The sequence below is a fragment of the Eutrema salsugineum genome, unplaced genomic scaffold, assembly GCF_000478725.1.
Source record: "Eutrema salsugineum unplaced genomic scaffold, Eutsalg1_0 scaffold_9, whole genome shotgun sequence".
In the NCBI taxonomy this organism is placed as follows: Eukaryota; Viridiplantae; Streptophyta; class Magnoliopsida; order Brassicales; family Brassicaceae; genus Eutrema; species Eutrema salsugineum.
The window spans coordinates 8,299,565-8,321,842 of record NW_006256342.1 but is presented as its reverse complement, the minus strand read 5'-3'; the positions used below and the strand labels follow the sequence as shown (position 1 = coordinate 8,321,842).

Below are 22,278 nucleotides of genomic sequence, written 5' to 3'. Positions count from 1 at the left end.
GGCTTTGTCTTGTGAAGATGAGTATGAAGAGCAATACTCTGAAGATGAAGAGTATGGATTGTTTGTAGAAGATCCAAACGCAGGATATTCATCAGAAGATGGCTCAGGAGAAATTCAATGGATCACCAACAACATTAGTAGAGAGAAGCTAATGGAGTTCAACAACGTAGTCAGATCATTCCCTGCTCATTTAAGCTTTGATGAAATCTGGAAACTTGGTCGTTTGCAAGTCTTTTTCAGATACTGCAAGGAGTCTAAAGACGATATCCATAGATACTTTATGAGAGCTCGATACATGACAACACCAGAAGCAGCTGTCTATGAGATTCACCTCAAAAATCCAGAAGACTGCAGCCACTACACCAACAAAATCAGCAAAGAAAAGCTCGATGAATTCAATGATGTGGTTCGAAACTTACCTGAAGGAATCACTTTTGCCAAAGCCTGCAAGGACTTCATGATAGGCCACTACTTCAGTGAAAGCAAAGAATCAATCCCTGAGATAGAGGACTTGTTCAATCATGCAAGAAAAGGTAAACCTGTTCGAACACTTCACAAAATCGATGGTGTAGGTCAGTTTCTTATCTCTTGTTCTATTAGAGGAGAAATGTTTAAAAACGTGCTATGTGATTCTGGAGCTTGTCTTAACATGATGTCCAAGGCAATTGCTTTGAGACTTGGTATTAGACACCTGCGCAGGACTAGAGCAAAGATTAGCCTAGCTGATGATTCCAATGCAACACCTCAAGGAATAGCTCATGAAATTCCTTTGAGAATAGGAGATTGCATAGTGCATGTCGACTTCTACATTGTCGAGATGAGAGATGCAACATATCCAGTGATTCTGGGATGGTCTTTTCTAGCAACTTCCGGAGCTATAATGGACTGGCCAAACCGGAGGATTTCATTTGCTAATATCGACAAAGATGTCTTCACAGAAGCTGTTCCATACAACAGCAAAGCAGGAAAACGTTCTGCAGCAGAAGAATTTGAAGAAGAGCTTTGGAGTGACGAAGAACCTGCTAAGCAAAGCAAGGAGATGTCGAAAAAGACTTTTCTCAGGACAAGGTCTACTTCATTGGAATAAGTCACGTCCAATACCAAAAGTCGAGCTAAACGACTTAAAACAAAAGCGCTTAATGGGAGGCAACCCATTTAGGTATTGTTTTCTTTAGAATTTTTCTTTCTTTTTCTTTTGATCTTTTTCTTTTTCTTAGTTTCAGGTGTTTCTTATAAAACAAAAAAGCCAAAAAAATCAAAAAACCAGGAAAAAACCAAAAAGAAGGATGGTACCTGACTGCTCGGCCCAGCAGGAACCAAGGAGAAGCAGGAAGAGGCCGCGATATAAGCCCCCATGGTCGCAGGTGTCCGGACCGCGGGAAACCTACCGTCGGCCGCGGTCGCGTAGTTCTGACCGCGGCCAAGTGCTTGTTTGCCGTGGTCGTGCAGCCCCTGACCGCGGCACTTGGTCGTTGAGATTCGAGCCCGACCCAAACCACCCCTTTCACCTCATTTCACCTCACCAATCACCCTCCACCTCATTCATCACCCTCCACCACCTTCATCACCACTTAATCACCTTCCCAAACCCCTTCGAATGAATCCGGTTCATCTCCACCAGCATCCCGGATCCAGGTAAGTTCTCTTTGTCCTTACCAATTCGATTATTTATGCATTTTTCTCATCCAATCTCGACTTGTTTCACACTGAGGACAGTGTGATTTAAGTCTGGGGGAGGATTTCATCCCTTTCTAACCACCTTTCTTTCATGAGTCTTGCATTATCTACACTTTTTGCATTTTCCTTAAAGTTTTTCAAAATCGGTTTTCAAAACAAAATACGTTTTAAAAGGGAATGGTGAACATGAATCAATGATAGTTGATTGTGTGCTTTAGACTGTTCCTAGTGACATGCTCATTCATGATTTAGGACTAGACTAGGCGGTAGCTAAGCACATTTGAAACGAAGTACCCCAGAGGAATTTGAATGATTTCGATTTAGATGAAGGGATACACTAGCTCTGTTTTATTTGGACTTAATTTGGACTTAATTTTCTCATTGAAGCATTAGACCAGGGAAACGAATCATACATTCAGGACTCCTTTATCCTTTTACCACTCTCTATTGATCCTGAATGGCTAGTTCATCTTTAGCTAGTTCCCCACCTTAACCAATCCTCTTTCAAACCACATGCATTCTTGTTTTCTATTGTCTTATATGCAGATAAGTGCAAAAACGTTGGAGAGAAAGAGGAACGACGCAGTTTTCAGTCACCAAGGACAGAGACCTGCGATTTGCCGGAAAAGCTCTTGGAGGGATTCAACACAAGAGGAAGCTCAGTTTGCCTTAGAAAAATCTCAAATTTTGGTACAATCTCGTCCTCTAGTCTCTCTCTCTTTAAAAGGCATTTCCTTTCCAAAAAAAAAAAAAAAAATCCGAAAATAAGAAAATAAAGGAAATAAAGGAAATAAAAGCCTTAGAGAGTCTAGAGAGGTCGAATCTTAAATCCCAAGGCAACTGGAGTTCAATTTTATGGAGTTTTGGAGATTGTTTTCTGATTCCCGGAAAGAATCTAAGTCTGGGGGAATAGCTGTTTACAACAAAGGAGGAAGGATTATGCAACAACATTTGGCAAGAAGAAGTGACTGAAAACTGTGGTCATCAACAGGTCCTTATCTCTCTTGCTGTTTTGCATATTATCTTGCATCCTCCAGATATTCAGGTAACCCGAAACACTTTAACTCCACCACTTAAATAGCCTTTTAATGCCAAACGCCGTCTACCCTGGATGATGTCATTAATGAGAACTCACTATTGAACTTAATGAATGTTGAGAGCTAGTTGACTGAAATCAAGATTTAAATTGTTTAAGTTTTGCATGACGGAAAAAGTGGACTAGTATCTCTTGTGCATTAGTGAGAATTTTCTAGACTAAGTTGTGGATTGATGCACTATCTTTGGTCCTAGTTTAGGAGTTCATGTCTATGAGATTTGTGCATTTCCTATTTTTGTTTTCACTTAACCAGTTTAGGCTTTTGCTTTGTTTGGGGACAAACAAAGGTTTAAGTCTGGGGGAGTTGATAACACCGTATTTTGACCACTTTTATGGATCGTTTTGAAATATTTTTTCTATGTTTTTAATTGCTTTTAAGTACTTTTATTATGTTTTTCTAGTATTTGTAGTTCCAAGACTCTTTTCAGGTAACTTAGGGAAAAGCTTAACAAAATGGATAGAAAACCAGATTTCAGCTCAGAGTCAAACCGTCAGAAGTTCACCCCTGATTGAAGGCCTTCTCACCGTCTGATCCAGCTCAAATTTGGAGACCTTAAAGATGGAAGTATCAGCTTTCCAGTGCACTTTACAGCTTGGCAATCCAACGGTTCAATCAAAAGATACGTGAAGAGCAAGATGTCCCGTAAACCAGCCGGCGAGCACTTACACCCGCGGCCAACAAGCGTTTTCCCGCGGTCAGGAGCATCCCGACCGCGGCAAACCACTCATCCACCGCGGTCACACTTGTCCCGACCGCGGCCTTCAACCTCCGAGCCCAAAAAGCCCATTTCTGAAGCCCACATTTGGAGAAACCCTAAGTGACGTCTAGAGAGGTCTTGAGCACTATAAATACATGTCTTAGGAGCCCTAGAAATCATGCAACCCTAGAGAACCAAATTATTTACTTCATACTTTCATTGTTTTTGCTTTAGCTTTTAGGGAGAGAGAGATTTGTTCTCTTGAACCCTTGTTCTTTCTTTTTCAATTTCGGTTTCTATTCTATTTCTTAATATTATGTCTTTAATTTCGTTCATCATGTCTGAGTAGTTTTATTGTTGGGATTAAGGGATTTTCGATTAGGATTTATATGTTCGGTGAGGATTCCATTGGCTATTGAGCTGAATCTTAGAACTTTTTCTTCTGAATTCGTTTTTACTGCATGAGAGTAGCGTCATGAACTTCAATCTGATCCAGATGCTTGGTGACACGAAAGTGTTCATCAGGTATCAGATCTAGTTTGGGAGAGCAAAACAAACATAGGAGTGGAAACCTACCTATGGGCGATTTGTGAATTAGGACGAGTCTTAAACATAATGCATCTCTTCTCTTCCAGGGCCAGAGTGGAAACCTACTGGTCAGGGTTGAGAGAGATAGTTGTCTATGATCACGACAGTGGCGTATTCATACTTCTGTGACTCTAGTTCGAAAATTTTAAGCTAAGATCTTACAAAATTTCCTCTCTAGCAATGTTTTGAATCGTTCGTACCCCTGAGAAAACTTCCCTGAACCCCAACGCTTTCTTCTCCATTGTTTTACACCGATTTTCTTTAAAGCTTTAGTTCAATATTGTCTTTCCTTTTTAGTTCATTTTCATTTAAGCATTAGAATATCCGTTTTTATCATTTTTAGTTATTTTCGTTAAGTTTAGTTATTACGTCATTTAATTCTCGTATTCTCTTTTAATATTTCGTTTTTAGATTTTAAATGGTTTGCTTGATCATGTGATTCATTAGCTCATTAGTTTATCACTGAAGGAACCCTAATCCACTATCATGTCTAAGACCTTTCTCATCATCATACATACATTCTCATCACTTGTCATTTGTTTAGTTCTTTGTTTGATCACTTCTTTAGTCATTAATCCTGTTTTTAAGTTTGTAGTTGTCATTAGTTAATCAAAATCACTCTTGTTTGCTTGAATTAAGAACCTGATCACATAGTTTAGTGTCTAACACCACATATGGATTGATAAACCCCTTGTACTACAAGACAGGGGATTGATTACCTTTATAAAGAGCCTTGAAAACTCTTAGTTATCACTAATGTCTTCAAAATAATTAAAAAATCTAACTAAAATGTTAACTAAAATCTAGACATCAATTTCTTATAGTTTAGTATAAATATAAGCCACATTTCTAGTGTTTTTAAATTTCTATTAAACCAAAATTTAGAAAAAAATAAATAAAAACATTAAAAAAAAACACAAAAAATAATTTGGTCTAAATTATGGTTTAATGCTTAATTCTATAGTCAATCAAACCGTTTTAAATTTATATTAAACCCAAATTTAGAAAAAAATTTGACAAAAATGTTTTTTTAAAAAAAACACAAACTAGAAATTTACCATTTCTTATGTTTCTGAAATTTTAGAAAAAAATCCAACTAAAATGTTTAAAAAAACAAAGATTAGAATAAAATTTAGAATGTCATTTAAAAAAACGAAATTTGTGCTAGAATATCGCTAATTATTATAATGTTTACGATTTCTTATGTTTATAGGGTTTTCGATTTCTATAATTTTATAAAACCAAAAAATTTTGTAAAAAGCTAAGAAAAAAGTAGAAAAAAAAAAAATTAAATGTATATGTCTAATGAAATATCGTTAATTATGATATCTAGATATGATTCGGATTTTTGATTTCTTATCTTTATATTTCAGAAAGATTTTTTAACCCTTTTGTTAAAATCAAAAGCTTATTTATAAATTTTGGATTCTTCTAACTTAGAACAGAAATAATTTTTTTTAATTTTCTTAAAATTTTTTATTTATAAAACTACACTTGATAAATATATATATAGTCCATGCGACGCGTGGACAAATTAACTAGTATTCATATATGATTCGATGTATTAAACTAGATAATGAAAAGAAAGAATACTTATGTATCGAGGATAAATAGAGAAACCAATCACATAAGCTTAATTAAAGGAAAGACTCTTCATTCTTTAAACACAATTTTTTTGTTGTTTTCCTTTTAATGGTGAAATTGAAGCTACTCTTCATCGCTTTTTATAGTTCAATTTAGGCTATTGTTTGACCATAAAATAGTAACTCTGACTACCAAAAATTGTTAGTATAAATTATTAGGCTTTTTTAAGTCTATGTCCAACTCCTCTAATTAGTATGATATTGTCTGCTTTGGGCCTAACTGGTAAAGCCCGTACGGATTTAGTTTTGGGCTCTTTCCCAAAAGGCCTCATACTAATTAGAAGTTGGACATTACTTATATACTAGACCATATTAGTCTAAACTTCCGATGTAGGACTTTGGATTGATTTCCAACAATCTCCCCCTCAAGCCAAAGACCCTATAACTCTTGATCTAAGCGATACTTAGTACCATTTTGTTCTTCTTAATCGCAAGGTCATCTTGAGGGTTTCTATCCCACACCAAACATTCAGTCCAATCCAACTTCTCCAGGTCCACTTTTCATTGATCTAGACTCTGATATCATTTATTGGGCTTTTCTAAGCCCATGTCCAACTCCCCCAATTAGTATGATATTGTCCGCTTTGGGCCTAACTGGCAAAGCCCGCACGGATTTAGTTTTGGGATCCTTCCCAAAAGGCCTCATACTAATTAGAGTTGGACATTACTTATATACTAGATCATATTAATCTAAACTTCCGATGTGGGACTTTGGATTGATTCCCAACATAAATTAATATGGAAATGTAATGAAATCTTGACTACACAACTTATTGCATTATACATTCCAAGTTATTTAAGTGAATCCATATATGTATTTGGTTTCAAATGATACTAGGATTGAACCCACGAGATAATTTTCTTATAATTATTTTTATAATTTTCTAAATTTATAATATAAGTAACTAATTATTATAAATAGAACTGTCAAACAGGACGAACTTGTTTAGTTTTGCAATAGAGTGAAATATAAATTCAAACTTAATCCATTTTAATTTTATTTTGATATATATTCAAATACAATAATACAAATTATAGTGAAAATAATATAAAAATTTAAATAGATTTGTTGTATTAATTATTTTTTTTTAAATACAGAATATGTTAATATTTTAATAATTTAAAATTAAATAATAATATAATTATAGTATTCTCTATTTTAATTATTCTTTGTTATTCATAATGGCATTTCATATAATAACTTATAAAATATTTTTTTTAAATGACTCTTTAAATAATAGTGTATATATATATATTAAATTTTTTTTGTTGTTTAATCCATATCCTTTGTTTACATACATGATATTACAGTGAATATTTGCATTTTTAGACATGAAACCTCTTTATATGTAAATACTCGATTGTTTTGCCGATAAGTAGAATGTCGTCAAGAGTTTGATTTGACAATGAATTATCTCAGCAAGTTTCTTGTTGCATGGGCAATTCATCAACGTTATTTATATGCCCTCTTGATATAACTTTTATGACCGAGAAACTTGATATTCTAGTGTCTCATCGGAAGAAATGGGGTCTCAAAGACGCACAATATTTGAAGGCTCCTTAGAACTCGCTACTAGCCCAGAAACCTATTAGTAATGGACCTAACTCACATCCAAAAGCTAGCTCAAGAGTGGAGAATTGCCATACACTTATATATTGTCTACAAATTTTCTATTTCATCGATGTGGGACATTCTAATACACCTCCCTTACGCTTAGGATTGGACATCTGAAGCGTGAAGTTTGTGGGATTGGACATCCACGGGTGTGTCTCACAATCGAGAAATTAGAATATTGGACTCTGACACCATATTAATAATGGGTCTAACTCATACCAAAAAAGTAGCTCAAGAGTGAAGGATTGCCACACACTTGTATATTGTCCACAAATCTTCTATTTCATCGATGTGGGACATTCTAATAGAACCATTTGTTTAATTTGATGATGGTTTTTTCTTAATATTGATGGTGATTTTTAACTTTGCTGCACCAATTTGATCGCTCATTTTGTTTTGATGCACATAGAACAAAATCAGTACAACGTTTAACGAGGGAATAGAGAAAATCAAGAATTTTAAGTTTGTTAGCTGAGTATGTCGAATCATAGACGTTGAGGACTGTCTTTTTGGGACCTCCTCCTACTCTTTAACAGAATGTCTTTTTCGAGCTACCAGATAAAACAGTGTCTGATCCGCAAAGTGGGCGTTTTCTGGTCATTCATTTTGTTATTATCCACTTGACATCTTTTATCGTTACTTCGTGATACATTATTGAATTTGCTTACATGATTTTTATTTTTTATTTTTATTTTTTACCGTGAGACCAAGTTTTGAGGTCGGTCAATTTGTTAACACAACTTCTAACACCTATATAAATATTTCATGAATACCTAAAATTTAGCAAAAGAAAAAAATAAATCAAGAATCAAAAAAGCCTCGAAATCAGTGGCGGAGGGAGGCTTGCTGGACCTGGATCAGTTGACCCACGTGTATTCAAAAAAATATTAAATTTTGCATAAGAGTACTTATCCCACATCGACAAGTTCTGTTGTTTAGAAGGAAAACTTTCACTATAAATAAGATTTATTCATCTTAAAATATTATTTATAAGTTGTGGACCCATTCTAATATAATTTAGAAACTAAGCTCCATATTAGTGTTTTTTTTTAAAGGGGAAGCTGTATATCGATCAGCAAGATAAGTTTCAAGTAATTATATGAAACTTCCCTTTTATTTTTAAAAATCTAATAAGATGTGGCTAAATTGCTTGACTGTCTATTTTAAGCAATTTAAAATATAGACGTCAATCATCCATGCTTCTGATAATAATATACAATTTTTTATATATTATGCTACAAATTTTTAAATATTAAATTATGATTAACATATTTTTGTTTTGGTGTACATGTAGGTTGTAATGTCAAATATAATGGAACAATTTCTGGAAAAAAATCTCCACCATCTAATATAAATCCAGAAAAGGAAAAAAACATTCAACAGTCAAACACGATGGAAAAGTTTCTGAAAAGAAGATCTCCACCATCTAATATTGAATTGGATGATTTATCACATGATCCAGCAAAGCGAAAAAACATTCAAGAGTCAAACACAATGGAACAGTTTCTGAAACGAAGATCTCCACCATCTAATATTGAATTGGATGATTTACCACATGATCTAGCAAAGCAAAAAAACATTCAAGATTATCATCCTGATCAAAGAGATGAGGTACGACGCAAATACTTGATTAGAGGACCTTGTCAACCTCGCGGTCATACTTTTAAACAAAGTCAATAGGAAATGCATTGCGGCGCTTTAATCCACATTGGTTTGATCAGTATCCTGATTGGTTAGAGTATAGCATGTCAGAAGAAAAGGCTTTTTGCCTATTTTGTTACTTATTCAGAGTTCAAGTTGGAAAACAAAGTGGGTGTGATGCTTTTGTATCGACGGGTTTTTCTAGCTGGAATAAGGCTGATAGCTTCAGTAAACTTGTGTGTGATCATACTAGTTTTCACAGCAATGCCAAAAATAAATGTGAAGATTTGATGAGACAAGGTCAGTCTATCAGGCATGCTTTACATAAGCAAAACGATATTATGAAAGATGAGTATTGGATCCGTTTGAGTGCTTCGATTGATGTTTCTAGACACTTGTTACACCAAGGCTTATCTTTTCGTGCTCATAATGAGAAAGAAGTCTCAACAAACAAAGGTAATTTCATAGAGCTTCTGAAATATACAGCTAGTCAGAATGAGGCTGTAAGAAAAGTTGTGCGGAGCAATGCTCCTAAAAATAATCAGATGACATCTCCTCCGATTCAAAAATACATTGCACATTGCTTTGCAGAAGAGGTAACTATGTTATCCAAGAAATTGATAATGATGTCTTTGCCTTGTTGGTAGATGAATCTGCTGATGTTTCTGATAAAGAGCAAATGGCTGTGGTTTTTCGCTTTGTTGATAAATTTGGGTTAGTGAAAGAAAGATTTATTGGCATTAGTCATATGAAAGAGACATCTTCTTTAACTCTAAAGCATGCTATTGATTCTTTATTTGTCAAAAATGGATTGAGTTTAAAAAAGGTTAGAGGACAAGGTTATGATGGAGCTATCAATATGAAAGGAGAATTCAATGGATTGCGCTCATTGATTTTGAAAGAAAGTAGATCTGCTTATTATGTTCATTGCTTTGCTCATCAATTACAGTTGGTTGTTGTGGCTGTTGCAAAAAAAACATAATCAAGTAGGAGAATTTTTTGACATGATTCATCTTTTGTTGAATGTGTTTTGGTGCTTCTTGCAAAAGAAAAGTAGTTCTCACTGAAAGTAATCGCAAAAGAATGGATGAAGGGATCAAGAATGGTGAAATAAAGAGTGGAACTGGGCTGAATCAAGACCGATCACTTGAAAACCCTGGAAATACGCGTTGGGGTTCACATTATAAGACATTATTACGCCTTGTTGAGATGTTTCCGTGTATTGTTGAAGTTCTTGAACATATTCAGAATTATGGCACAGAGCACCAAAAGACAACAAGCATATAGCCTCCTCAAATATTTTCACACCTTTGATTTTGTTTTCTATCTACAGATGATGCTTGTTGTTCTTGGACTCACTAATAACTTATTAAAGGCTCTACAAAAAGGAGACCAAGAGATCTTGAATGCTGTTTCATTGGTGGAATCTACTAAACGACAGTTGCAAAAGCTTAGAGATGATGGATGGGATGGTTTTGTGGCTAAAGTTTATTCTTTTAGTGACAAAAATGAAACTGAATTGACTAATGTCGAGGACGAGTTTGTTGATTCAAGAAAGCCAAGGACAAAGACTGGTATAACCAACTTGCATCATTATAAGGTGGATTGTTTTTACACCGTCTTAGATATGCAACTTCAAGAGTTTAATGATCGCTTTGACGAGATGAATTCTAAGCTACTTGTTTGTATGGCATCCTTAAGTCCGATAGATTCTTTTCGTCAATTTGACAAGTCAAAGTTGGTGAGATTGGCTGAGCTTTATCCAGATGACTTTAGTTTTGTAGAGCGGAGATCACTTGATCATCAACTTGACATCTACCTTGATAATGTGCAAAAGGATGATAGGTTTACTAACATAGTAAGTCTTGGTGATCTTGCTCGTGTATTGGTGGAGACAAGGAAACATCTTTCTCATCCTTTGGTCTATCGTCTTTTGAAGCTATGTTTGATTCTTTCTGTTGCAATCGCAACCGTCGAAAGGTGTTTTTCTGCAATGAAAATTGTGAAGATAATCTCGCATAATAGCATTGTGATGAGTTTTTAAGCGATTGTCTAGTTTGTTTTATTGAAAAACATGTGGTTGAAACTATCACAAATGAAACTGTGATAAAACGATTTCAAAATATGAGTGAGCGTAAAGTATATCTTTGAAATGTTTATCAATGGTGATTGTTTTTTACTTTTTCCATTAAATTTATACAATTTTTTCTATTATAACTCATGTCAATGATTTTTTCCACTGCTCGAGATTACATTTCGTGCTTTGATACTATGAAAATAAAGACATGGGTTTACCGGTTGGTAAGTACCGTGATATTGATGAATCAAAGATCGCTCATATACTGTATTATTCAATTAACCTAATACATATAACTATACTTCCGTGATATTGGTGAAGACTAGATCATATATTATACTTATATATGGAAATATAAGACTTGAATCCATCAAAGAACCTCAAGATCCAGATTGAATTATTACGAGAGAAAAAACTATGGTTACAAATGAAGAATAATCAACCATAATTCCTCAAGATCTTTGTTCTCACAGAAACGGGAATAGTGACGTTATGAACTCCATCGGTCCAACACAAGCTCCCAAAATAAAAATCACTGTTCACTTTATGATTCGTTCTTACTCTCACACTATACGTAATCTTTGTAGTGTTGGAACCAAACTCAAGAGTCTTCGGATTCACCTCAAGCTCTATACCAAAAGGATTCTCAACCATAGCTTTGTAAACTGAACCGGGCGGTCCAACATTGGTTACGGTTCTAGCCACTGTGACCTCTCCAGTGAGACTTGGGATTGTGATCGAAGGCAAGTTGAAATTAAGCATCGATGGCTTTGGCCAAGGGCACTTGTAATCTTTGCCAATTAGTTTGGAAATTTCTGAATCGCCGTATTCCGCAGAACACAAGTAATGAACATAGTCATCGAAGCCCATGTCGTATACAAGTCCCGGGTCTGTTACTTTCTCTGGGTTGATTAAGCCTCCTCCATAGTCAAACGGGTCAGCAAGTTTTCGCGTTGATCCCTCTGAAAATAGAGGCTCTCCAAATGGATCTGTCCTCCATGCTTCATTTCAATAAAGAGAAAAATGAAGAAAGTAGATATGTTTAGTAAAATTGTTGAAACACTACAAGAAAATAAAATTTTCGAATTATGTTAATTAGGTAATTATTTTCTTGGTAAAACGCAAGAACCGGTTATAGGAACCGAACTGAAACTTCTGATTGAACACCACTATTTTTTAGTATAGTTTCGGAGTGTGAGAACCTGTTGTGACAAGAGCGGATCGGATTGCAGCAGGAGACCAGTTAGGGCGGATTTGTCTGAGTAGCCCAACGATTCCGGACACAACAGGAGTCGCCATTGATGTTCCTGACATTAATTTATACCCACCGGATACTGCAGAAAGAATGCTAACACCCGGTGCTGCTATGTCTGGCTGCATTATTATCCAGCAGAGTACCGAAAAAATGATCAATACTTGCACCAATGTGTTATAAGAAAATAAAAAGAGAGTTACTTGCTTCACAAACCTTAAGAATGGCTGGAGAAACTGAATTAGGTCCTCTACAAGAGAAACGAGCCACTCTAGATGCAATGGGCCGGCCAATGAGTGTCTTTGAAGGGCTTAGCTTTGCTATAGGCACCCTGGAAAAATCAAGATCGTTGGTGTGCCAAATAGAAAATAAAAATAAGAACAGAAAAAAAGATGATTAAAGAAAGATGGTGAAGATCTATTACTCTGTGGTTTGGATATAGTATAAAATGTCGGTTCCGAATTCGTAATCTACCACGGCACAAGGAATATCGAAGCTACTGCAAACGGTAGGATCAAGTACAGATTGCGCATAGATCATGCCAGCACATCCGGCCTTCATTACACGTTCCGCCTTTTCTTTAGCTTCAAAGTTTGGCGTAAAAGCAAGCACGATTTGCCCTTTAGTTGCCCCTTGTGCGATTGAGGCCTCCATCAATTCATCCGATAATACAAGATCAGTAAATCCAACTTCTTGAAATGTGTTTAAACCTTCACCCTAAAACAATGCAATCAAAAGTAGAATTGAATTGACTATCAAGTCTTTGAAAGCAACTTGTGCACACTAAGCCTTCTGCCCGAGGGAAAGTCTGCCTTGGTGTCACAAATCATACTAAAAAGAAAAAAACATGATATTATAAAAATAAAAATGGAAATCAGGAAAATGGGTCATACGAGGATTGTTAGATTGTTTCCAAGAGTGATGGGCATTGGGAAAGAACGGTCCATGGATGTAGCAGCTACATTTATGATCCATGGAGCAACGTTATCAACAGTTTGAGCGTTAGGTCCTTCATTTCCAGCAGCGGCGACAACAGGGATGCCTTGCATCACGGCTTGGAATGAACCAAATGCAATATCTTTCTCATCAATATCAAAACTCGCTGGCGCATCAGTACCAATCGAAATAGATATGACATCAACCCCATCACGTATGCTATGCTCGATGGCTTTAAGGATATCAGGTGTAATACATCCAACATTGGCCCAACACGCCTTGTACACGGCTATACGTGCATGAGGAGCAGCGCCTCTAGCTGCTCCTCCAGCAAGTCCATGGTAGCTTGCTTTCTCCACAAAAGAACCAGCAGCTATTGCAGACACGTGTGTTCCATGGCCTACGCCATCTCTAGAGGACCTAAAATCATTTTCTTCAGTGAAATCATATTGTCCATCCCTCATTGCAGAAAGACCCTCAATAAAGAACTTAGCCCCTATAACCTTCTTGTTGCAATGCTTTTTAGGGTCAAATCCATCCCCAGACTCACATTTTCCCTTCCAGCGCTTTGGGATCGGTCCTAGACCTGTGTCGTTGAATGACCCTGACTCTGGCCATATCCCTGAGTCTATAACACCAATAATAGCTTCACTACCCAAGCGGGTATCATGTAGAAGACCTTTTGGAGTACTAGGCAAAAGCCCCAGGTAGTCGAAAGTCCTGGTTGTTTTCAACCTCAGTACTCGACTCGGCATAACAGAAAGAACCTCGGGATGAGCTGTCAGAAAAAAAAAATTGATTACGCTATGCATATAACTACTTTTGAGTTTAATGGAAAGTATATTGATATAAACTCGATGAACATTTGACGTTACCTGATAGGTTCTTCGCTTGGGAAGCGGTAAGTTTTGCTGCAAACCCGGAAAAACCATGCTTGTAACTGTATACTATAGACTTCTTGGCAGATTCTTTGCTATGGCAGAAAAAATATAGAAAAAGAAAATGAGTATAACATCAGTTTCTGCACTTATTTCATAAGGATTGTAAGAAATAACAATATACCTACCTTCCAAGAACTGGTTCAAGAATTTGGTAATGTGATCTAGTAACCAGCTCAGGTGTATCATGTTTCTTTGCTCCCAAGTGGACAATGTGAATCTGGGATTATACGGAAAGACAAAAGATAGTTCGTATTATTTAGAGAGATATGTTAGATTTATTGATGTATAGTTTACAATTTACATCTTTGTAATTAGGTTATCAATTGTGTTTATAAGGCAAAGCCTTAAGACCGTAAAAAATAAGAAAACCTTTATACCAAGTAGGTTTCTTGACACATATCATCAGATTCATCACTCAAAAGATAAATTGAAAAAGCATGCAGAAAAACGAAATAAACCTTGTTCAAGCCATTGACTTGTGCCGCAAGGATTAACAGTAGACTGATGACCACAGGACACACCTTAGAACTTGTATCTGCAATCAGAGAAGAATACCTCATTTCTAGGGTTTAGAGATATGTGAAGGGTAACAACAATCTTGCCCCCCTCAACAATGATTCTCCGATTGCATCACAAGCTGCTAGGGCGTCTTTGTTTTGTCTCATATTTAAAAGAGATATAAAAGAAACAGGTCAAACTATCAAAAACCAATTTAACCAGATTCTTAAAATAGACAGACACAGTTAAGAGATAAACAAATTACCATTTTAAACAAAAACATGCAATATCCTATGATTTGTTTGACTTATTATATGCTGAATTTGGGACTCTTTTTTTGGCATTCCACCTAACTTTTTTTATTCCACCTAACTTGTTTGCCAAGAGATTAACAGTTACGAATCTATATATAACCGCAAATTCACTTTGTGGACTGCTGTCGTCAACAGCTTTCTAGGAAATAATATCTAATCCAAAGGTTGTTAGTAAATTGGGCATTATTTTTCTAAGATTAATTAATGCTTTGTTTTAGAATTAGTGTATGATACTTATGGTTATGGACGGGTTTATTAATTGTTTCTACTTATCCTCATATATCGAGATGCCTCACTCTCTTACTCTCTGATTTGTTTGGCACAATTAACACTTTCTTAATAGTTGCCAATGGTGTCATCTTCTTCTTCTTCTTCGTTGTTGTGATAGTTTTATTTTGTCATATCTTCCACTATATGAATTTATTCATTTTTTGGGTCCTCCATTTTTCTTTCTGTAATCTGTCGAAGCGAACACTAACAATAACATTCAATTTAGGAAATTTGTGGTGAAATAAAATGACATGTTCTTCAACAAAAAAGCTTTTAAAAATGTCATGTTCTTTACCATGTTTCTTTTTTTGAAACCATGTCATGTCATGTTATGTCATGGTTTTAAAATGACAATCATATCATGTCCTTTAAAATCATGCCATGTTCTTTAACATGTTAGTGTCATGTTCTGTTCTTTAAAATTACATGTTCTATAACAATCATGTCATGTTCTTTAACAATGATGTCATGTTCTTTGAAATCATGATCTTAGAATGCCATGTTCTTTAAAATGACATGACATTTTCTTTAAAATGACATGTTCTTTAAAATGTCATGTTCTTTAACCAAAAAACATGTCATTTGCTCGATCTTGCAAACATACACGCAACACAATGAAGAAGCATCGCCGTATTCATTTGGCTGAATCGTTTTCAGTATTCTTCGTTCGCTCATAAATCTGAAGTCGTAATCAGACTCTGATCAATACTCAATATCAAATAGAGTTTGATTCAACTCCATAACAAGAAAGAAAAATGTTAATAAAGTTTTGGAAGCTAAATTGTCGGCACCACGTTAAATATGAGTTTATTGGCTTTCAACTTAAAATTAATTGGTGATAAGTTGATTATCTCTTACCTTTTATATATTATTAGGGTTGATTCCGCGATTCGCGCAGATTTTAATTTGTGTTTGTATTTTATATGTTTTATATGCTATTTCTTAATAAATAATTTGTTTGATAATTTTTTTAGTATTAATGGGTTTTTTTATATATATTTTTGTCTTGTGTTAACAATTAATGTATTTGTTCTGTTAATTATCCTTATTAGTGTTTCTATATAACAACAAATTTCTCTTAATTATACTATTTAATTCTGTTAATTTTTATTTTGTGTACTTTTATATTTTTTAAAAATTTTGTTTTTTCATTTTCCATCTTCATATTCTCATAGTTTGTTATCTTCATCTTCTGTTCTCATTCGTTACCTATAACATCTTTGTCTTCATGATTTCTAAAATTTCTCTTCATCAGTTTTGTGATCTCTTTCTTTTTTTTTTTAATTCTTTTTCATGGTCTTCGACGTCTATTTCTACTTCTTCTTATTTTTCTTTTAGTTTTTCTTTCTCTTGATATTATTTCGTCTTCATCTTTTTTTATATATATTTTGAATTTTAATCTTTTTCTATCTTTTGACTTTTTTTTAATTATCATTGTTTTCTAATTTTTTTTTCAATTTAATAATATATCATTTTTAATAAAATATAAATATTTTTAATTTAGTTAGTATTACAAGGTTATTTAATTATTGATATCTAATTATCATTTATTTCTTTTTTTAACATTAAAATCTTTTTTATTATATTTTATTATACTTGATATATTAATAATAAATATATATGTAATAAATGCATATATATTTATGGATTTGCTGATGTGAACATCCTAGATGGAGAGAAAACTCTCTTATTATATAATAGATTTCATAAATTTTTCAACAAATTTGTGGGAACAAATATTCACGGGGAGGCCTCTAATCGGGGAGGACCCAAAGATCGGGTGGTTCTAATACCATGTTAAATATGGGTTTATGGGTTTCCAACTTAAAACTAATCGGCGATAGGTGGATTGGCCTTTATCCTTTATATATTATTTCATAAATTCTCCAACTACCGATATGGGATTTTCACAATATTTCCCCTTACGCTCAAACCAATCAGAGTTGAAGCGTAAAAATTTATGGGAACAAACATCCACAGAGAGACCTCCAACTGTGGAGGGGCCAAAGATCGAGCGGCTCTGCTATTATATTAAATATGGATTTATGGGCTTCTAACTTAAAACTAATTGACGATAAGTTGATTGACCCTTATCTTTTATATATTACTTCACAATTCTCCAACTACTGATGTGAGACTTTTACAATAAACACCATCTTCATTTGTTATGTTAGCAAGATAAAGAAAAAGAAAAAACACTATATCATTTTCCTTTATGCTAGCTTCAGGGAAGACACCGTTTTGGAATAGGAGAAACTTGTAGCTCGTAGATATGAAGAAGATTATGAGTGTGAATGAAGGCTAAACCATCTATTATCTCTTTTGGATAGATCTGTTTCAGTTCTCACATACCTGATCTTGCCGTGTCCTAATAGGAAGAAAAACTGTTTTCGGAATCAATTTAGTGGTTTATCTCTCCTTGCGAGTACTTACTCTGTATGCTCTATAACCTTGTAATGGTCTGTTCTAGCTATTATTTGATAATTCCTTCCTTTTGTCTTCATCACAAGGTATTGGTCTGTAAATTGTGATAGACAACTCTCTAACTCAAAATGATGTCCTTTTTGAGAAGGTGCAAAAGAGGTAAAAAAAGAAAGAAAAAAAAGAGAAAAAAATATTTTAACTCGATTAAGAAAAACTCAAAAACAAAGGTTAAAAACAGGTAAAAATCTAGTTTATTACTGACAACCACTTAGTCAGTCATCCAAACAAGATTCGTTTTGATATGAAATAAACGACGAGCGTAACTGATTATGTTATTCTAAAAATCTAGTTTATCCTACAAATATTAATATCTTTACAAGGCGAAGATTTAATTATGTTATTCTATCTTATTTCGTTGTTACTTTTCCACTGAAATACTTTTTTTTTAATCACTGTTATCCATTTTCCATAAATTTTAATTATTGAAGTAGTTTATTTGATATTTTAAAATTAAAAACATATATTTGATTTTTTAACTATCATCAAACCTGTAAATTGACATATATCATTGAACTTTATATCTCGGGAATCGAGCTGCTATCGCCGCTGGTTGGCTTGACAGATATCTCTTTTAATAAAAATCATATCTTTTTTAATTAAAATCTATTGGACTTTTATATATAATTTTTAATATGTATCTTAAAATCATGGTTTTGACAGATAATAAAAACACAACAGTTTTAAGTTTTACCGTTTTACACCGATAATTATATAAAAAGAAACAAATCCTTGTTTGACCCGAAAAAAGGAAAAAAATAAACAAATCCGTGTTTTCTCCTAAACTATAAACCAGAGTAGTCCCAAATTAACAATTTAGCTTGGGTGTTATGGCCTATCTTCGTTGTAATCTAAAAAATAGAACTCCCAGTATTCTTAACCAAATCCTTCATTTTAAATACGAGATGAGTTGAACACAATCATTATTATGCTGCTGGGATGCAATCAGAGAGGACATTGTTGAGGAGATTCAAGAATAAGAACCCTAATATTCTTGAAAGATTCTTCTTCTAGAAGAATCAGCCTCCGCATCTCTTAAAACCCAGAAAATAAATGGAGTTGTCATCTCTGATTGTATCAAACAATAGGAAGCAGATTGTAGTTCTGTTCATAGGTTTAGCATGTTTCCTGAAGATAGCTCTTACATCTGCTGCCAATGAAGAAAGCCAGGTACATTATTATGAATCTTTTTCTTCTGCGATAAAAGAGAGAGACGTTAAATGCGAACCATTTCGCTATTTTGATTTCCACGTGATGTTATATAGATTTACACGGTACATTTGGGTGAGAGGCAACATGATGATCCTAAACTTGTTACTGATTCACATCATGATATTCTCGGATCGCTTCTTGGAAGGTAATCAATCATAAGCATTTGTATATCGTCCCCAAGATCATAATTATTGCGTGAAAAATGAATGTTACTCGACAACATTGGTTAACGGATGTAAATGTTTTGACTGATAATGCAGCAAAAAAGCTTCTCGTGAGTCTATAATTTATAGTTACAGACATGGTTTCTCAGGATTTTCAGCAAAGCTCACAACATCTCAAGCAAGGGAACTCTCAGGTAAATTTAAATCCACTCTCTATGACAAAACGTGTTGCACAAGAATTAGGTCAAACTACGAAACAAATATTCACTTCGGATTTGGATTTGTAATAGAGCATCCCCATGTTGTTCACATAACGAGAAGCAAGAATATGAAGCTGAAAACAACAAGGGTTAATGATTACTTGGGACTCACTCCAACCGCTCCAACCGGTCTCTTCCAAGAAACCGACATGGGAAGTGATGCAATCATAGGAATCCTTGACTCAGGAATATGGCCAGACTCAAAGTCGTTTAATGACGTTGGTCTTGGACCGATCCCGACACGTTGGAAGGGACAATGCGTTTCAGGAGAAGCGTTCAACGCATCTAGTTGCAACAGAAAGTTGATCGGAGCTACGTACTATGCAAAGGGTCTCCTCACAAAGTACAATGGGACTTTCAATGCCGCAGCGAAAGACGAGGTCCTCTCACCTTTGGACAAAGTCGGCCACGGAACACATTGTGCATCGACTGCTGTGGGTTCTTTCGTCCAAGATGCGAACTTCCTCGGTCTAGCTCAGGGAACCGCGAGAGGCAGTGCTCCACGGGCCCGTATAGCCTCTTACAAAGTGTGCTGGAACAACGAGGAGTGTTTTACACCGGATATTCTAAAAGCAATCGATCATGCCATACGCGATGGCGTCGATGTTCTATCGCTCTCACTCGGATCTGAAATCCCGCTTGATTTCGAGGTTGATAGGAGTGATTTCGCAATTGCTGCTTTCCATGCTGTTATGAAGGGAATCCCTGTGGTTTGCGCTGGTGGGAACGATGGTCCACAATCTCAAACCATCTCTAACGTTGCTCCGTGGATCATAACTGTCGCGGCTATGACCATGGATCGAGAGTTCTTCACGCCCATCACTCTTGGAAACAATATAACCTTACTGGTACGTATCAGGTTGCTTGTGATACAAACAATTGTAACCTTTTCTTTAATTAAGTTTTGTGGGATTTCATTCTTAGGGTCAAGAAAGTCTATACATTGGAAAAGAAGTCGGATTCGCTGATCTTCTTTACTTCGACGATTTGAAAAAAGAGGATTTTCAAGCCGGTATAGCTAAGGGAAAAATCTTGTTTTCGTTCCAAACAGTAAAATTTGCAGACGATTTTGTGACTTTTGTACAATCAAAAGGCGCCGTTGGCGTCATTATCGCGACACAGCCAACTGATACTGTCGAACCGTGCACGGCCTCTATTGCATGTGCCTACGTAGACTACGAACTTGGGATGGACATTTTGTTGTATCTCCAAACAACCACGTAAGTTTCTCCTCCTTCACATTGCTCTCTTTGTAACCCAATTATGATCTTTTGATGCACTAGAGATTATTTTCTCTTTGAATGATTTCCGCAGATATCCAAAGGCTAAGATCAGCCCAACCAAGACATTCGTTGGTCGACCTTCAGCGTCTAAGGTCTCAAGATTTTCTTCTAGGGGTCCCAATTCACTATCTCCTGCCATTTTCAAGGTGAAATATTAACTCCTAACTTACTTTTTGCTTTCTTACATTTAACTTGTCTTGCACGGTACTGAAGTTGGCTTGTGGTTTTAAGTACAGCCGGATATAGCAGCACCAGGTGCCGGTATACTTGCAGCCGTACCATCTCCGGCAGGATATGAATTCATGTCGGGGACATCAATGGCTACACCTGTCGTGTCAGGAATCGTCGCACTTGTTAGGAAAAAACACCCTGACTGGTCTCCTGCTGCGATCCGATCCGCTCTTGTGACTACCGGTAAAACTCATATACTCTTACTCGTGCAAAAATATTGTTTTCTTGCTACCCAAGAAATACCGGTGAATGACTGAAAAACCATTGCAGCATTTCAATCGGACCCATCGGGAGAGCCTATTGCGGCGGAGGGTTCCCCACGCAAACTTGCTGATCCATTTGACTACGGAGGCGGCCTTGTGAACCCGGGGAAAGTAGCGGACCCGGGACTTGTCTACGACATGGGCTACAATGAATATGTTCATTACTTGTGCTCCGCAGGCTACGACGATAGATCCATCTCAAAACTACTTGGAAAAAACTACACTTGCCCTTCTCCAACTCCATCCATGCTTGATGTCAACTTGCCTTCCATCACAATCCCATATCTCAGTGAAGAGATCACCATAACTAGAACCGTGACCAATGTTGGACCTGTTGGTTCGGTTTACAAAGCTTTGATCGAACCGCCTCAAGGTATTAACGTGCAGGTGACTCCTGAGACTCTTGAGTTCGGTTCCAACGCCAAGAAGATTACATTTAAGGTGAAAGTCTCCACGACTCATAGAACGAATACTGATTATCTTTTTGGGAGCTTGACTTGGACTGACAATGGAGCTCACAATGTCAGAATCCCTCTTTCTGTGAGAACCAGAGTTTTGAACTTCAAGATCTAACAAAGTTCTTAATATTATCGAATAATACTGTAAAAAATCGTGCCAATGTGTAAATGAATTTGTTTTCTATCGGAGGCAAAGTAAATGTGATAATGATGAGCGTATCTTATGATATTCATCTTTTATTTATTTAGTTAGATTATTATAAGAATTTATATTTACTAGGGTTTTTAAGTTTTCTTATAAATAGGTTTTTTTATGTTTACTTTTTTCTCGGTATTTTATTGATTTGATTAATGAGTTTTTTAGAGATTATTTTTTCTGTTATTTTTAGCATTCTTTTTAACGATTCAACAATCTTAAATTTTTTTTTTTTGGATGTCGAAGAAACAACAACATAACTAATATCGTCAATTATTGTGATTTAAATCAATTGTTTTCCATCACTGTGATTTAATTAAAAGATGTCATTGTTTCATTTATTTACCTCAACACTCATGAATTCCCGGAAAAAGATATAAGAAAAAAATTTCAATTGTAAGAAATATTTTAGAGTACAACGTAAAGATAAGATGTAATGAGGGGGAAAAAAGGTGGAACATTATCAACCGTCCAGTGAACCTAT

At 35.4% G+C, this 22,278-nt stretch overlaps 3 protein-coding genes across 3 annotated transcripts; 2 read left to right on the top strand and 1 right to left on the bottom strand.

Moving 5' to 3' along the window:
• The first annotated feature begins 8,709 nt into the window (after window positions 1-8,709).
• LOC18008840 lies at window positions 8,710-11,002 on the top strand. Its single transcript, XM_024154305.1, has 6 exons — window positions 8,710-8,928; window positions 9,039-9,258; window positions 9,367-9,436; window positions 9,769-9,812; window positions 9,989-10,188; window positions 10,601-11,002. The coding sequence occupies exons 1-6, from the start codon at window positions 8,710-8,712 to the stop codon at window positions 11,000-11,002; spliced, it is 1,155 nt and encodes a 384-aa protein (XP_024010073.1).
• A 471-nt stretch (window positions 11,003-11,473) lies between these two features.
• Window positions 11,474-14,724, bottom strand: LOC18008818 (subtilisin-like protease SBT3.17). Its single transcript, XM_024154300.1, has 8 exons — window positions 14,623-14,724; window positions 14,290-14,381; window positions 14,099-14,196; window positions 13,181-14,001; window positions 12,712-13,004; window positions 12,504-12,618; window positions 12,238-12,409; window positions 11,474-12,036 (listed from the first exon to the last, which is right to left on the bottom strand). Exons 1-8 carry the CDS (start codon window positions 14,722-14,724, stop codon window positions 11,474-11,476), a joined length of 2,256 nt encoding a protein of 751 aa, XP_024010068.1.
• A 4,049-nt stretch (window positions 14,725-18,773) lies between these two features.
• On the top strand, window positions 18,774-21,713 carry LOC18008581 (subtilisin-like protease SBT3.16). Its single transcript, XM_024150840.1, has 8 exons — window positions 18,774-18,897; window positions 18,993-19,084; window positions 19,200-19,297; window positions 19,394-20,211; window positions 20,288-20,583; window positions 20,678-20,792; window positions 20,883-21,060; window positions 21,148-21,713. Exons 1-8 carry the CDS (start codon window positions 18,781-18,783, stop codon window positions 21,711-21,713), a joined length of 2,280 nt encoding a protein of 759 aa, XP_024006608.1. The 5' UTR covers window positions 18,774-18,780.
• Window positions 21,714-22,278: the final 565 nt, after the last annotated feature.